Source organism: Mizuhopecten yessoensis, unplaced genomic scaffold (assembly GCF_002113885.1).
Source record: "Mizuhopecten yessoensis strain PY_sf001 unplaced genomic scaffold, ASM211388v2 scaffold11055, whole genome shotgun sequence".
Taxonomy (NCBI): domain Eukaryota; kingdom Metazoa; phylum Mollusca; class Bivalvia; order Pectinida; family Pectinidae; genus Mizuhopecten; species Mizuhopecten yessoensis.
The window spans coordinates 490,130-507,742 of NW_018408856.1; the positions used below are offsets into that span (position 1 = coordinate 490,130).

Genomic DNA, 17,613 nt, shown 5'->3' on the forward strand with positions numbered 1-17,613 from the left:
AAATTTGACGATTTGAGCATTATACACTGTAAAATGGTATTGATTATCATAGCCACTGAACACAATGTCAAGGTTACATCATGGGTTCCAACTTAAAAAGGTGAAACCCTTGTTATAGCAGTTATGAAAGAAGAAAATTAGGAAATGTGATTTTTGGTTTGATACTGGTCAAGTGTTGACATTTGGGAAACAAAACAAACCATTTGATTAAGCTTTAAGAATCAGGTTTATTACTCATAAGAAATCAGGTACTGTGTTTAACATCTGGCAGGGTTTGCAGACACATGTAACATCTCGCCGTCTTTCTCGCACCATTTACACGACACTCCAACACTCACAGCAGCCACCGCAAGGTCAGCGTGAACACCAGTAAAGGTCAGCACGTATTGTTCCTCCCTCACCATGGCAACCAACATTCACCCATAAACAGGCAGTGATAGATAGTATATATATATTTATTTTTTTACAGTGGTCACTCGGATGGGCGAGAGAGTAAAATGCGATAATGTCACAACTGACCATCCAAATGTTGACATTTAATTCTGGACCTACCTACATGCAAGTGTGAATGATCACCAATTGGACAATCAAGTTTCTCTCAATCCGAAGGGAGATAACCACAACACGAATTTTTATTTAGTCTTGCCTCCCCTTCATTTTGAAAAGACAGATAAGGCAAGATACATGCATTGACCTTTGACCTTGCACAATAACTTTGATAATTTCTTGTACCGCATATGTTCGAGACCATTTTATAAAATATGTGTGTACTGACTTTATTATCAATTGAACATATTCATCCAAGATCACGACGACATATAACATACACCTTCTGACCCTACGCCCAGTGTTTTGCTGGAAACAATATCATCACGTACAGTCTGCAGTAAATATAAACAGCTGAAAATAATTCAGCAATTACAGGAAAAAACAAAAAGTGATGCTTAAAAATAATTATAATTTGACCCAAAACACAACAAATTCAAATAGTGTAGTGTAAGGTGAATCTAAAACTGTTCTTTCTTTACACGTTTTTCACTCTGATCTGACATGCATGTTTGTACCTTTATGTACCCTTTGCCTGCTCTCCCCACATTGGTAAAGTATAGGGTGAGCAACATTAACGTTGGACACCGAGTCGACATGCATGATGAACATAAACGGCTACAGCGGTAATAATTCTTCTCTCCCTTATGTTAAATCATAATAATCATCTCTCAGACTTCAAAATATGACCAGATATGCTATTTCTGTAAACTTCTACGCATTACATTGACAAGAAGCATTTTCGAGCCGTTTATGGTAAATATAACAAATGTGAATAGTTTTCTTGGAACAATTCTCCTTAGTCTGGCCCACTATGCTACTTCAAATATTAAAGGGATGGAGGGAAACTAAACTTGAATCAAACACAGATAATAATACACAGGACTACTATACATGTCAATTAGTGTAAAATTTTCACTTTTTTATTTACAAAAAAAAAAAGTTGAAAAGAGAATATATGTGTGTGTTGCATTGAACATAATGATTACACAAAAATTAGTTCCTCAAAATCTGATTTTGATGAATGGAACATTCAAGAAAAATTGACTCGGCAATAGCAAATGGAGAGTAAAGGTGTGTTGAAATATACTGTACACAAAACATACTCTGTTAGTCGATGATCTCACAAAACAAAACTTCTACAGAAAAAGACATTCCCCTCACTGACTGATCAGTACAAGAAATGGTAAAAACTGCAGGTGTTCCAACATTTGTGGCTTTTGATTGATTTCAGATGTAAATCAAGTGCTAAATGTAGAATGGGTTGGAAAGTGTTACACTCTGTTTAAAACCTACCATGTATCTATTCACAGCACAGATATACATCCATTAATTAAATCATCAAATCAATAATGCTCATTGCATTAGGCAGAAATGAATACATATATACATGTATATAAATCTTCTCTTTCTTGACGAAGAAAAACAATTTACAGAGATAGTAACTGACGGAAACTTGTGCAGTGACCAAAAAACTTAACAAAATCAATTGACATCAGAAAGTTTGAAAGGATGATCAAAAACGGCAACAACATTACAGGAAGCACTTCAGGTTTAGCATTTTTTGAGTTTAAAACCATGTTTGCCTTCAAGGGAAAGATTTTTGTCAACAGTGTTTAAAGAAGGTATGTTTGGCTCAACTTCAAAAAACACTGGTTGAACCCGATATGAAAGAATGACAGGAATATGATCAATGTCCAGTAAGATTAGGTAACTAGAATGACAAATATGGCAACAACGTAAAAACATGAAGCATTTGACATCGAGTATATTGTAGCGTACAATCGTACTAGCACTAGATTCTACTACATATTAAACCTCTGTACAGAAATCATATCGGATACTTATTCCACCTATACATGCCATTATCATACTTGCCACCTAGACCTGTACGTGACATTCCATGTACAGGGAAAAAAAAAAAAAATCTCCAGCTTCATCTGCTTGCAAGGTGCTAGTACACCTACATGTAAGGCAGTGGACTAAATAACATTACTACTGCAACATCATTTTACATTAAACGTTTCACAAAAATCTATATATTTTAGCATTCACTTCGTAACAGCTAATTGAAAGTTTTCAAATGTATCGCCAAGAGTTGCTCAACACATTACGTCATTTGAAGTTAAACAATTCGTGGTGGTGGTTGACAAACTGTTTCATGCCATATTGTAATAAATTATTTTTCAGTCCTCCGAAACATGCATTAGTAATCCCCGACTATCCCCAACACAGCACTCGTTCAGTGAAACAACTGTAACATCAAGCCATTCTAGGTAAAAGGACAAGCACTATTTACAAGCAGTAAATTAGCACCTGATCATAGCTAAACCAATGGGCGAGCACTGTTTGGCTGTTATACAATCAAATATCTGACCGATATTTATTCGTTTACAGGAAAGATTTTTTACGGCATTTTAATATATTAGCATTTACAAAATGATATTTTAATTCGAAGATGTAACAATGCCCAATGCTCACATTACTTGTTTAATTTGCATGTCTGCAAAAATATTACGCAAGATGGACAGACAGGTCTGAATGTATAAATCTCTTCACATCCGACTCAGCCTAGGACTTTTTTCAATGACACTGCACCAAAATGCCGCACACCTTCTTCCTAAGTCAACAACACAGTACTATAATTTCCTAGAAAATACCAGTAATTTATTCGACTATTTGTCTGTACCTTGAAATATAACCCCAACACTTCGCTATGATCACATGATGTTTCTTGAGAAACTTATGAACCCCATAGGTTTTACACTGATCCCCCTATCCTGACAATCATTCTGATATTTAATTTTAGGTTTTATCTAATTTGATTTACAATGAAACCACTTTAGTCTGGACATATTAACATTAATGTACCTCCCTGCTACCATATATTTATTTCTGTATTAAATAGCCTTAACCAGAAAAGCAAAAACATTCCTTAAAATGGATTTCAGTTCTCAAATATTAAGGTTTGGGGTTTCTGGAAGTAACAGGTTCCTATGGTTAACAAATATCACTTGTATTGAGTCTGAATAACTAAAGATGAACAGTCATCTTCCATCCTAGAATTACTTACAAATTAACTCCAAACTAAAAGACCAAGATACACTTCACATGTCAAAACAATTAATTGTACAACACCAATAAGGTACTTGTTCTATCTAATGTCTAGAACATTTCTGCCCAAAATACTGTAGAAACTTGTGAATTATAGCAAAGCACTAAGAACTTTAAAGATAATATATTTTTCAAGTTCAATCATCAAGTTGAAATGATCTAGTTTTTTCCTTTATCCTCCCCACCCCTCCCCTAAAAATGTGTATGGAGAGCAAATTTTCTTTCTGGAAACCCGACTCCCAATTTCAGTACTGTACTGAAATGTGCATAATATTACATATTATCACAAACCTGTTGAATCTTGGTAGAGTAATACAAGCAATTTTCAGACCATGACATACAACGTTCTGTATTGCACATGTACAATACGGAATGTTGTATTTACCTACTAGCCGTAACTACATTTTTATGGGAATCCCCTTGTCATGGCGAACTGAAAAGTTCCCGGTATTTGCAAAAAATATCAAAGTTTATAAAATCTTCGTATCGATCTCTACCAAATACGGAAGGTATGTGATAAAAGCAAGACCACACACTTGTGTTTTTCTAACGAATCAGAAAGCACTCATTTATTGCGCGGACGTATATATTCACTCGTGCGCTACATGTGTGGGGTCAACAAAAGGCGAATGAATAAATAAAAGTGTAAATGCCTTCAAATGAAACATACATAATGATATCATTAATTTTCTGATTAATTCTCACGAGCAAGAAACAATGTGCTCCATTCATCATATACACAACTGACTGCATCTGTCATTGACAAATATATATATTTACATTATACCATTTTACAAACACAGGTAAGACAAATGTATTTTGGAATAATTCAAAACCTGGATCCGTCTTATCCTGTATTTGTTATATATAACTACAAACAATGCCAGACATCAGCATGAAATAAAATTGAAATCTCCCAAAAAAATTTATCTAAGTTTTTTTCTAAATTTGCAATCTAAACAAAAATCACCATTAGTGATTTTTAAAACCTTTATGAAGCCAAATTTCCAGTCATATTTACAAATACAGGAAAAGCTGGTGACAACTGAAGTCAATAAACACATAATCGCACCTAAAGCGACCCTACATAACAGAAACTGCTACTTTTCATCCGGTGATGGTAAACAATGGATTGGGTTTCAGATGGTTGTTACACTTGAGTGGGCAGCTCAAACGGCACACATGCTTTAACATCTTAAACCACAAAACCTATATCCTAATTCAGCATCAAGTCTCCACCAGTTTTGACTAAGACAAGTCCCAAGTAACTTTTTTTTTAACAACAGTCAATCTTGAAACTCATACTAATCAAACACAATTGAGTTTTTGTTGTGATTCAGGGGTATACAATTTCACTAACCAGATGCCTGGGGCTAGTCGATGTTACGTTGGGGCTAGTAAAAAATTCGAATATTTCCCATGAAATTATTATAGGTCGGGCCGACAGAACTTTCCAAAATCAACACTAATTATGAAATTATACACCTCTGTGATAATTTTGAATTCCTGTTTGATTTAAAGATGAACAAATATTTCAAATAAAGTTTGCATCAAGTTTACAGTGTGTGCCATGCATATATCAAACTTAATATCCTGACAGGCATTAGGTCATGAACTGAAAAACTTTTTAAGCCCTGCCTTTGTCAAATCTGGGAACTTGACCTCTACAATCAATAAACATCAATGTTTTTGACACTGCCCCTCAGACTATAGGGGTTTTGTTCCTAGTCTGTGCCTGCCAACTTGATCAATACATTTTATGGCTGCTGGCAAACACACTTTAGACTGAAACATAAACAAATGATCTTGATTAAATATCTGAATTAGATCTCTCTCGAGAGGAAATCTTCAGACTTTTAACGTGAGATTTCTGATTTCTTTAAGAAATCACGACCAGGGACTACGGCTATAGCTCGCGACAGAAATGTTTTGTATAGTACAGACTTGCACCAGACAGACACATGTATACACAGAGAGGACTTGATGGAGACAAACCCTGAATAAATCTGCAGACAGAATTTCCATCCATCAGAGTCTGGTGTCTGTCTGGCCTGCTTGTACCGACCGAGAGGATCTGTATTTTACGCCCATTTCTGATCAAGCTAGGCTCGCAATCTTGTAACCTTTCTCTCTCACTCACAACAGGCACACACACAAACAGACAGGCCAAGCATTCCATGACTAAGGTCCTAGTGTTATACTCTAAACCGATCTCTGGCCGTAGATCCTGTTTTCGTCATGGTGTCTGTATGTGCCTGAAACAAAAAATAAATGCCGTTTAATAACAATATTTCACTCGGCCAAATGAAAACAGGTCTGTCGAGTGTTTATTCTTATCAGTCTCCTTCCTTAGAAGCTGTTAATAGTAATTTCTTCATCCTGTTCTATGTTTGCAAACTGTGGTTTGACAAGGGGCCCAGTTGGCCTGAATTGCTCATCGTGATGTTTTAGAAATTATGGTGTAATATTTTCAGTTATCATGTATTGTAAATATTTCCAAATTTTTGGATTCAAAAGTTTAATGACATATCATAGTAAATTTGGTAGAGGTCTGCGATTTTGTGTTTATGGTTAATAGGAACAAATCCTCCAGTGGTGGAGCCAGACCCCTGGGTAATCCTGGTAGCATGATTGAGTGATTATTGGGTGGTGATCTCAACAGTTTCATTATAAAACCCCAAGGACAAAATCCCCAAGAACGGTGAGGACTCCAGGGGCAATCAATTATGACAACACTTTTAGGTATAATCATGACAAACAAGCGTGGTATGTTTCTACATTGTTGCTAAAAGTTTTAACAATGGCACATATGTGCCTAGACCTACTCTATTGTAAATTTCTGAGCAGTGCCTTGGTGAACATGTATGGGAGTTCATGGGACACCTCTCACAAAACTGTACATGCATCTCATGCAATGTTCCTCACACATTTATGAGAGTCACATTTCATACAGGACACACAAAACAGTACCTGTATCTCTGTAATGTTCCTATCAAACATACATGCGAGTCTGTCATACAAGATCATATCTGTATCTCTGTAATGGTCCTATCAAACATACATGCAAATCTGTCATACAAGATCATATCTATCTCTGTAATGGTCCTATCAAACATACATGCGAGTCTGTCATACAAGATAATATCTGTATCTCTGTAATGGTCCTATCAAACATACATGCAAGTCTGTCATACAAGATCATATCTGTATCTCTGTAATGTTCCTATCAAACATACATGTGAGTCTGTCATACAAAATCATATCTGTATCTCTGTAATGTTCCTATCAAACATACATGCGAGTCTGTCATACAAGACGAAACGAACCAAATAGTATTTATTTCTCAGTGTAGGCTATGTTCCTTTTACTACAAGCTAAATACTGGGATTTTTTTGCCACAATTTCCTTTCTCTTATTTCATTATCCGTTATGAGGGCAAATTCATCATGGACCTCATTTAGTAGTTCACAGGACACCATAGTAATTACATGTGAATGATGACATAAACACAGGACAAATATGGATTTCAATAGCAAAAGGCAAATCTACAATATACAGGAATTGGCTGTCTGACAGGAAACACAATTGGTCTGTGTGGGTAGAGATATGAGAAGCTGTCAAACAGGACACATAAGACAGTGATTGCTGTCCTGAAAAATGTAAGACACTTACCTGGAAACCTATTGCAATTTTGATGGGAATTTTCAGACTGTCCTTTAATTTTTTTCTGAAACATGAAGTTAAGATACATATCATAAATAGAATACAAAAAAGAAAATAACCCAATCGTTTCTCAATCATTTCTAAGTAAATTCGTTTCCACACAACCATGATTAAATTAACCCTGACTTTACTGACACCTGACTTGCATGACATTCTGCAATATCTGACCGTGATTTTATGGCCTAAAACAAATGTTTTCCTTCTATAACGGGGGTCGACACTAACACTAGTCCGCTAGTCCTGGACTAGTAGATTTCAGCAAGGATTAGTGAATCACCTTACCGAACTGGTTCTTTGGACTTGTGAAAAACATGATTATAAAATAAGAATACTCCTTTTTCAAATTTAGAAAACTGCTTAAAATAAGATACATTGCATGATAATTGTCAAAATTTTCCTAAAACTTCACCTTATTTTTATGGAAGTAGTTATTCTAAGTTCTGGGGACCGTCCCCTACTTTTGATGTTTCGTGCTATAGATCACGATTTTTCCTTATCAGGAAATCTGGGACTTGTTACAGTGACTAGTAGATAATCTATTCAACTAGTCCTGTGGACTACCAAGCAAAACAAGTTAGTGTCTAACCCCATATAACTAATTACAAGACCCTGCAACCACACAGTCCGATCTTACCAAATGATTAAGACCCTCTGAATAGGCCCTCTTGATGGCATTATGTATCATATTTTCAGCTTTCATACTCCCATTCTATTTTGATGGAAATGGAACTAAATGCACAGTTTAATAAAATAAATCAGTGGAGCTGAACACAAAGCCTAACCAAAAGTCAGTGATTAATTGTGCATTACCCAAGATGTATCCACAGATGAAGCTTAATGACCGACTACTTTTTAATGCAGACAGTGAAGTGTAACCAAGATGGTGCATGAAAAAGGCAAACACCTAATGCCCTTCCACTGTGTTACACGGACATACAAACACCATGTATTGTATGGCAAGAGCTACGCTAATTAAAGAGACATATATTGCTTCCTTGAACCTTGGACTAAGAAATAAATACATAATTCTTAAGAAAGACGACGTTTCACCAAGGTTCACATTACTATAAAATGACACATCAGGCTGTACTACACACCCTATTTTCATGATTGCATCAGGCCGTGTTGCATCTCTCGTCCACAGACTCAGTTTGTCTCCCTTGTTTCGCACATTGACCACAGCACCGTTAACGTCGTCACTGAATTCCTCAAACGACTCGCCTATTAGACACAGCAGCTGTGAACACAGAAATTATACTCAGGCTATTTTTATAACAAACATAATGATATATAGATCCATGCAACTTGGCTAGTTTTCCAAAAATTCTGCTGGCTGCTTTTTCAGGGAAAATTTCAGTTTAAAACAACTTTCAAATAAATGAATTGCATCTTTGAAGTTTAAAATTTAATTGACCAAGAAATTGCATAGCTAGTTGCTTTTTATGACAGGCCTTGCTCATATTCTAAATTTAGGATGGTTGGAGTTGTAGAACGATCAACATGTTTTATACCTCCAAATCAGTGGAGCTGTCCTTCACCTTAACTCACTTTCTATCCTACATATTTAGACTTGCTGTATCTTACTTCAATTGAATTTTTTCCTAATCTTCTGGTTATTTACAGCTTTGTGTCAAAATTTTCTATTACGCTAAATTATCACATTCATAAACATTTTTATTACTACATCAAGTGTTTCATCATCTAAATTAGTGGTGTTCGGATGAATTGATGACTTTGTCGACTATTTGTCAGTAAACTTACTAATTAACTACATAATTAATCATTAATTTTAGTAGGAATAAATGTATGTAATAACAAGAGGCCCAGGGGCCTTAATAGCTCACCTGGTATTTTATTTTTCAATTTAAAACCTGCGGAGTACCATTCAGGTTTATCAAAGGAGTACAAGTAACAAAGTTGCATCTTCTATTTATAAATATTCAATTCCCTTTGCCCAAAGATTCTCTAAAACAAGTTTGGTTAGGTTAAAATCCCTTCAACGGTACAGACGGAGAAGGATCTTTAATATTTTCCTCTATTTCCAACACAGCTTAATAATGATATTGGTCTATAATTCGAAGCATTATGAGCGTCGCCAGACTTAAAGATTGGCATGATGTTTGCTAATTTCCATTTATCGGGATATATACCATTGTTTAAGGAGTGATTAAAAATGAGGGAAAGGGGAATGGCAATTTCATTTGCTACAAGTTTTAACATTCGATGACTGATTCCGTCAGGCCCTGTTGCCTTATTTACATCTAGTATGTTAATAATATCAACTATTTCAGAAGGTATGATATGAATTTTGGACAAAAGAGAGTCTCTTCGTTTTTCTAAAATGGGAATAGGTTTGCTTTGGTCTACTTCGGAATGACTGGATATTGAAGAAAAATAGTTATTAAGAAGTTCACATTTATGGTTATTATCATTCGTGAATTCGTTAGCATTGTCATCAAAAAGTGGTGATATATCAGTAGTTTTGCTTCCTTTCAGTACAAACCTTAACAATTTCCAATATGTTTTAGGGTTGGATTTATTTTTTTACTATGATAGAGTCGATATTTTCGTAGAAAAGTTCTTTTGCTCGTTTTATCATATTATTTGTTTTATTTCTTGATTGTTTAAATTTCGTCCTATTAAAATCATTATGATTATTTATAAGTATCTTTTTTAATCGATTTCTATTACGTATTTGTCTTCTGACAATATTATTGATCCAGGGTTTGTCATGTTGTCTAATCTGCACATATTTAGATGGTATGCATATATCTACAGCGTTAAGCATAGTGGTTGTTAGAAAATCACACATGTCATTAACGTCATTAAACACATTAAATTGGTTTACCCATGATATATTTGTGATAAAATGTTTAAGCTTTTCGATGTCTGTTTTGTCATATAGCCATACCTTTCGTTTGAAAACTGTTTGGGTTTGTTTCGGTACTTCAATTATTGTAAAAACAGCATTGTGGTCACTTATATTGTCGTCTATATTAATAACTTCACTGAAAAAAGTGTTGATTGTGTTACTGATAATTACTGGATCTAATAATGTTGCTGAATGGTCCGTTATTCTGGTAGGTTCGGTTATAATATTTGACATCTGGTACAAAGTGAGAAGGTCGAATAATTCATCTCTGGAGGATTTTAAAAAGTCAACATTTAGATCGCCCATCAAAATAACATTATCTGTAATATCGAATGCCAGGTCGAGGGAATGTTTTAGTCTCTGCCATATACCGTCAGAATAATTTAGATTAGGTGGTCTGTATAGATTTCCTATTATATGTGTAATATTATTTGAATAAACTTGTACCCATATTACTTCGTCATTAGCAAATTCTAACTCAAGTTTTCTTTTAACTACGAGAGATGGAGAATAGTATAACAATACACCCCCTCCGAACATATTCCTATCTTTTCTAAACGGTTTGTCACTAAAGCCCTGTAGCGTAATTTCTTCATTAGTAATAGAAGGATCCAAATGAGTTTCGGTTATACAAAGAATGTCGACATCGTCGGTCAATGCGTCAATGTAGCCTATTTTGTTTCGTATACTTCTAATGTTAAGATGCATAAGATTCAGTGAATGGGTTGCCGTCATATTACTAGAGTTTGGACCAGGGTTGGAATGGATATCTCCTGATGTCAGAAGAAGAAGATGGATTATCATAGGAAAGAATATGTTTACATTATTGATATAGGATTGTTGTAAAAACAAATATGATGTAAATAACCAACATTTGGCATTGACTTCAAAAATATTTAGAAAATCAGCAGGGTATGTTTTGTAAGTGTATGTTATTAAAATGTTTGCAACTTTACAGTGAAAACAGCCTATGGCAGCTCTCCACGCACCAACATCATTACCTACTAAGGAGGGTATAGATCAGATTTTGGGGGCGCGAGAAGAGCTTTCATATACGGGCAGTTTAATACAAAGCAGTTGGGGATGACTGGATGTGAGATTAGAAAAGAGAAGGGAAATGGGGTAGACAAAGCAGCGGATGAGGGTAGGTAGGGAAAGCAAAAAGAAAGAAAAATGAGAAACGTTTGAATAGATATTGGGTATGTTATCGTCATTGGGAAGATGAAGTACATGTGGTGATTCCCAAATATCAGCAGATAGGTTCTGATATGGGAATGATCTATAGGCGTGAATCGGGGGGATTTTAAAAGTACTATAGTGTACATATAACAGGTTGAAATGCTTAGATAACTGGGTTTTGGAACAATTGACTTCTATTAACAGGTCTAGTATTTACAAACATAAATCATAATAGTAAGATGGCATAGTGAATTAATTGTAAAAATACACACACACACACACTTCATTACATAAGCAATCACACACATATATTACATTTTTGCATATACATAATAACATATTAGTACATGTACACGCAATACCAGGCAATATTTTGGGATGTATTAAGACTAATTTATAAGGTTATCCCTTCACTTGTATAGTAGGAGAAAAAAAAATCCTCTACTTCCCCTATTTGGCCCTGCCCCTCTGCCCCCAAAGAGGCCCCACCCTCCGTTTATACAAACTTGAGTCTCCTTTGTCCAAAGATGCTCTAGGACAAATTTGGTCAAAATCCTTCTATTGGTTGAGAAGAAGATTTTTAAAGATTTACCTATTTTCCCCCTATTTGGCCCCGCCCCTCTGCCCCCAGGGGGGTTATACCCTCCGTTTATACAAAACTGAGAACCTTTTGGCCAATGATGCTCCTGACCAAATTTGGTCAAAATCCTCTGAGCCATTCAGGACAAGTAGCATTTTAAAGGAAAAAGTTGACGGACGCCGGACGCTGCACCATGGGATAAGCTCACTTGGCCCTTCGGGCCAGGTGAGCTAAAAATCACTCAATAGGGTGATACTTACTTCATGCCCATCTCCTCGCTAGATACCATCAAAGTACAGCAAAACGCAACCGATATATAATTTAAGCCGGTACGTTGTCATTGTTGCTGACTTACTTTCATGCCTACTAATGGCCACTTAAAGACTATAAATTACCTAGAGATTCCGTGTTTGAACGGAGGTCATCCTCCTGGGTATCGCTTTTATTTGCATAAGCAACTCCCAACATGGAGGATTTCATGATATATATATTTTAGAACAATTAATCGATCATTGGTATTTAAGTTAAAGGTAACCAATAATCGATCGAAATTTTTAACAAATTCCCAACACTTATCTTAACAATCAAGTGTGATCCCCTCCCTCACTTTCAACAGAATGTACACATAAGAAGCGGAACCATACATCTTGTCATCTAGAAGTGTCTATAACCTCACTCACCGTTTCTAACCAGAAATTGTCCAGATCTGAATGACGCTGTTGTTTATTGAGATTTATTAACCACCGGCCACCATCTTTGTTTTGAGCGTCTTCCCACATGGGTTGAATACCATCCTGGATAAAAGAGTTTTGAGTGTTAAAACAATATTTCTTACTCCTATTGTTCTTCCTCATACAAACTATTTCAACTTGCAAAATGCAATTTTGAAATTAAGCAACTGTGGGATAAGATTTATACATAACCTTCTTAGTTCTTATACGTATTCTAAAATTGAGGAAACTAATAATACATTTTGTATAAGATTGTAACCTAGCTAAACATTCGATGTAATTGCCTGAAGATTGTCGCAAGGGTTGAAAACGTTAGTAAAACTGTATTTGCCTTGTTGATGATTTTTTAGTCTGCATGTATAATAGGAGGCAAAATTCAATCGTGGTCCAGAAAGTGTGACTTTCACATCAAATTTTCAGAATGTGTTTTTTTTTTGTGTTATATTAAGCATTTTGTGAAGGTTATGACATCAACGTTTAAAAACAAGGGTGGAGAACATAATGATTTCTATTGTTTACCAGTATTTCACACTAAAAATTGCAAATTTCACACTGATGCGTTGGTAACATATGGTGTCCTTTATATCCTCAAATTGTATTTCTTTGTCAGGTAATTTGTTCAGTATTTAAGTTATTATTCTAGTTAAACAAATAACAAAGTTTTCTCAAAAATGGAGATCTTGGTAACTAGTTATTTTGAGGGAAAAAAATGAAAGGTTCAATAAGGACACCACTGTTACCCACAAAACTACTACGTAAAAAACGCTTTTGGAACTCATTCAAACATTATCTGTTTTTATCTCTTTGAGACATATTGAAAACAATGAAAGTGCCCTCATTTGAACCATGACTGAATTTTGCCTCATATACTGCCAAGTGAAACTTTTGCCCTATGTCGATAAAACCCATATTCGCCTGTAAATATTAATTTTGACATTAAGGTTTGATACCTAGGCAAAACTTCCTGGTGTACAGTTTATATTTAACTCACCTTGAACAAAGAGTAATCACAGCCTGATGGTAACTTGCTAGCTTTCTGCACATGGTTGTACAATCTGCAAAGAGTTACATATATGTTAAAATTGTTTTTTATTTTTGTAGATCCTTTTTCTAGCTAGAAAATGTCTGTAGAACATAATATGCTCCCCTGCTACTCTGATTGAAACAGAGCTAAACCCAAAACCTTCCAGCTAACCAAAGACAAACCTGAAGTCTAACAAAAATCAGTGAAGCAGGAAATACGGGTCAAAATTATCCTGACCTACATTTATGTTTTGGTGTAGTACCTGCTACATTAAGTATAAGAGAAGTGTCTAACCAAATCACTGAAGCAGAACATGTAAGTCACAGCAACCTACATATCATATACATTTGATATATTGGTGTCGTACATTGGTGGTCGTACACATACTATTCAAGATGTATCTGCAAATGAATTGTAGATTAATGACTATTCGACTTCCTAGACATTAAGTCTTAACAAACACAGCCAACAGACCGAAAGACCAATGGCAAAAACAAATGCATACGCTTAATGGCAACTCCAGGGCATAAAAATCTGAAAGAAAAGCCAAATAAGTATCGCTAGATCTACACAATATCATTAGCAGAACTTGCCAATATTTATAATAACATGGTGATAGGGGGCATTACAGAAGCCATAGCTTTTATACAAATACAGGGTTATTAAGCAATTCCAACCGTCTTCATGGTTGTTTTTTTATCTCAAGTATGCCACATGAGGTTACTACACATCCAAAACAACCAAATTGAAATTACATTTATTGGCAGGTGCTGTGTAAAACACCTTTTAGCATTAAATTATAAACAACTCATGTCAGATGAATGACTTACGCCCAAAAGTCTTCCACTGTGTCGAAGGAGGTGACAAGTTTTAGGTTAGCTGTCCATTCCTTAGTGCGGTCATTCTTGAAGAACCAGAGTGCCCACTTGTTTTGTAGGGGGTGTTTGATGAGGGCCTCTGGAGACAAAAGGATGCTGGCATTCTCTTCAGCAACTGCTTCCTCTTCTCCCGGATGGGAATCCTGTCATAAGCGTCATATAAGTTAAATAAATGCAATTTTATTTATACATAAGACACAGTATATTTACAACAAGTAGTTCATATATCAAACTTTAGTGTATATAAACAATTGTCGTTCAGTAGGTGGTATTTATGAAAGCAACATATTTTGTTGCAATCGACACACTAACTAGAAGATATAAAAACAAGTTTCATAGCCTATGATATGGTGTACCAATTTGGGTACGAAATCTCACTGCGAGTTAAGCGTTCTATATTCAAAAACAAATCACTTAGAATCAATTTTTTGGGGGAAATGAACCAACATGAGAAATCTTAGTCAAGAATCAGGAAACATTTCTGATACAAGATCTGAATTTTTAAATATCACAGAAAAACTGTCAAAATTATACCAATTGTGGTAGCATGACGTTACTGGCTGTTTTAAGCTTATAATGTCAGGGGAATTCATCTAGATATAGCAAGACCAACAAGTCCTTGCCACAGAGGGCAAATAGTAAAAATACAAAGCAGGTCTAAATAAAGGTGCTCTTCTTGTCATTTAGCTGCACCTGGCTTCCTTATGAGACCAATTGCACAGTCTGTTACTTGGATGAGGGGAGAGAAAAAAATCTTCAGCAAGATGAAGGGCATATATTGAAAAGAAAACTAAGTGTACACCAGGTTGAAAAAACAATTCAGATAACATTTTTCTTCAAAGTAAAACCTCAAAAAAAATCTAAACGGAGACTTATGTAAAGTCGAGGTTGAACCTGCATTACCAAGACAAGAGTTTTAAAATGTTGGTTGTGGTCAAAGTAAGATCCAAAATGTGTACTCTTTTCATGATCCTGTTATATTAGGACAGATACCAACTGCAGACATCAATGTCTAGGAATCTATTTTCGCGCAAGTTTGATAAACATACAATCTTCTCAGAAGTGAACAAGTCTCCTTCATGTGTAAACTGCGATGTAGGCAACATAAATACAGTTAATGCTGTAAAACTAAGAGTTAAGTTAAGTCAAGCAGCGTCCCGACTTATACTGCATGTTTTGTATCCATGCATGTTACTGCTACTTGTCATATCTAACATAACACTGACTTTGCCCATCAAAAATATGGTTTAAACCCAAATTTGGTAATCAAAAAATCTTGAATCCTTCTATATATAGGCCTACCATATGACTGACCAGCCCAGATAAGAGGAAATGCTATTTAATCGCCAGGCATCTATGGAGCAAATCAGAGCTCCACATGATAATAGAGAGAGGCTATTTGGATGAGCCGTCAATACACAGAAAGGAAGGGGGGGGGGGGAAATGAGAGACTCGGGGGGGGGGGGGGGNAGGGGAAGGAGTAACGTCATCTCTTCACAATGTGCTGCAAGTTTTGGTGGTGATTCATGTGTATTGTTCAGTACTATTGTTACAATTTTTGAATGACGTACAATCAATAAAGTATGCAACAAACCTACTTAAAGCATGGACAGTGATTATATAATTGTATCATGTTCTTGTAGTAATTGTTTGACACCATCTTGTTCCATTTTATGTCAACCCACGTTGTGTCGTATGGGGAAATATTCGACACAAAATCGACTTTCTGCCGAATTCGTTGGCCCACATGGCATGTTTCCTCTTCAACTATACTGTCTCGGAGGCTATTATTTGAACATCGTATATTCCAATATCTGTCACTCAAACAAATATCACTCTAATTATTATGAAGGAGTACAGTACTGTACAACGTGTCAATATTTTACCTCAGGTAACTCTACTTGTGTAGCCATGTTGTCCGAAATCCAATATGGGTTCCAGTCACATGGGGTACCGGCATTGAAAACGAGGCTGTGAAAGCTTTTGCCTCTATATAAATTGAAGAAATTGTTGAAAATATTGTAAAATAGCTTATAAAATCGGAAATTGTGTAGATTTCCTTCCTTGGGTAAATGTGAGGTTTTTGCTAACTAATAAAATTGCTTTATATGCAATTACATTATTTCAGGAAATTCAAGGTTAACAATGTTAATCAAATATAGTGCAAGGGAAGTAATCCAAATGATACAATATAATATACCAAAGAACCGCATAGAAAATCAAATCTTAAATCGGCATTTAAAATTGTTTTATAGCTGGTAGATAAAATAACCTTGTATGTTATCAAAATCTTAAGGATTTGATAGCTTACCTTAAGTGCTTTTTTCGTTCAAATTCTTTTAGAAAGAATAATTGCAAATCGATGCTGCGTCACGCTTGGTAATTTTCATTGAAAACAGATGCCGCATGCAAAACCGTGTTATTCAGTTTTTATCATTATTTATTGTTTTTCATTACATTCCGCCCCTTTATCCACCTCCCCATCGCACACACTTTCAATATATTTGATCATTTTTTCGCAGTTTAATAGTCCACTACCCTTGCGGTAATGGAATCAAATGTTACTTTTTTTTGTCACGGAATGATAAGCACCCTCTAACCCTTTCTTGGTCCTTCATCATAATTTAGTACGAACACGGACTTAGATAGCAGAGGACTTATCTAATTCCGTGGTACGAACAAGCTTGAACAAATAGTGTTTATAATGTTACAAGATCATTGTAATTATTTTAAATTTCTGTCTAAGCTAGCGCACGTGGCACTTATTCGGTCAAAAACGGTAATATATGTGTTACTGCATGTAGATATATAGACATCGTACGTGAAGCAATTAACATCTTCCAGAAGGTGTCGCCATAATTAAGGTTACAGCTGCATGTGTGGTGTTCAACTGGCATGAGTGGTTTTGTTTTGTTTTTATTGGATTTTGCGTCACAACTTGTGACAACTCATTAATAAAGACATAA

At 35.5% G+C, this 17,613-nt stretch overlaps 1 protein-coding gene across 1 annotated transcript; it reads right to left on the minus strand.

Annotated features, from left to right (window-relative positions):
- Nucleotides 1-207: 207 nt before the first annotated feature.
- Nucleotides 208-16,611, minus strand: LOC110465096 (eukaryotic translation initiation factor 4E-like). Its single transcript, XM_021520681.1, has 7 exons — nucleotides 16,534-16,611; nucleotides 14,600-14,790; nucleotides 13,737-13,800; nucleotides 12,695-12,808; nucleotides 8,481-8,620; nucleotides 7,333-7,387; nucleotides 208-5,915 (listed from the first exon to the last, which is right to left on the minus strand). The coding sequence occupies exons 1-7, from the start codon at nucleotides 16,558-16,560 to the stop codon at nucleotides 5,856-5,858; spliced, it is 651 nt and encodes a 216-aa protein (XP_021376356.1). The 5' UTR covers nucleotides 16,561-16,611; the 3' UTR covers nucleotides 208-5,855.
- Between the last annotated feature and the right edge of the window lie 1,002 nt (nucleotides 16,612-17,613).

Bases quoted from the DNA above. Each gene is read 5' to 3' on its own strand.
- LOC110465096 (XM_021520681.1), bottom strand. From the start codon at position 16,560: ATGGCTACACAAGTAGAGTTACCTGAG. The intron at 13,801-14,599 runs GTAAGTCATTCA...AACTCTTTGCAG, and splicing joins ACAGTGGAAGACTTTTGGGC to ATTGTACAACCATGTGCAGA. The intron at 7,388-8,480 runs GTGTGTAGTACA...TTCATGTTTCAG, and splicing joins GATGCAATCATGAAAATAGG to AAAAAAATTAAAGGACAGTC.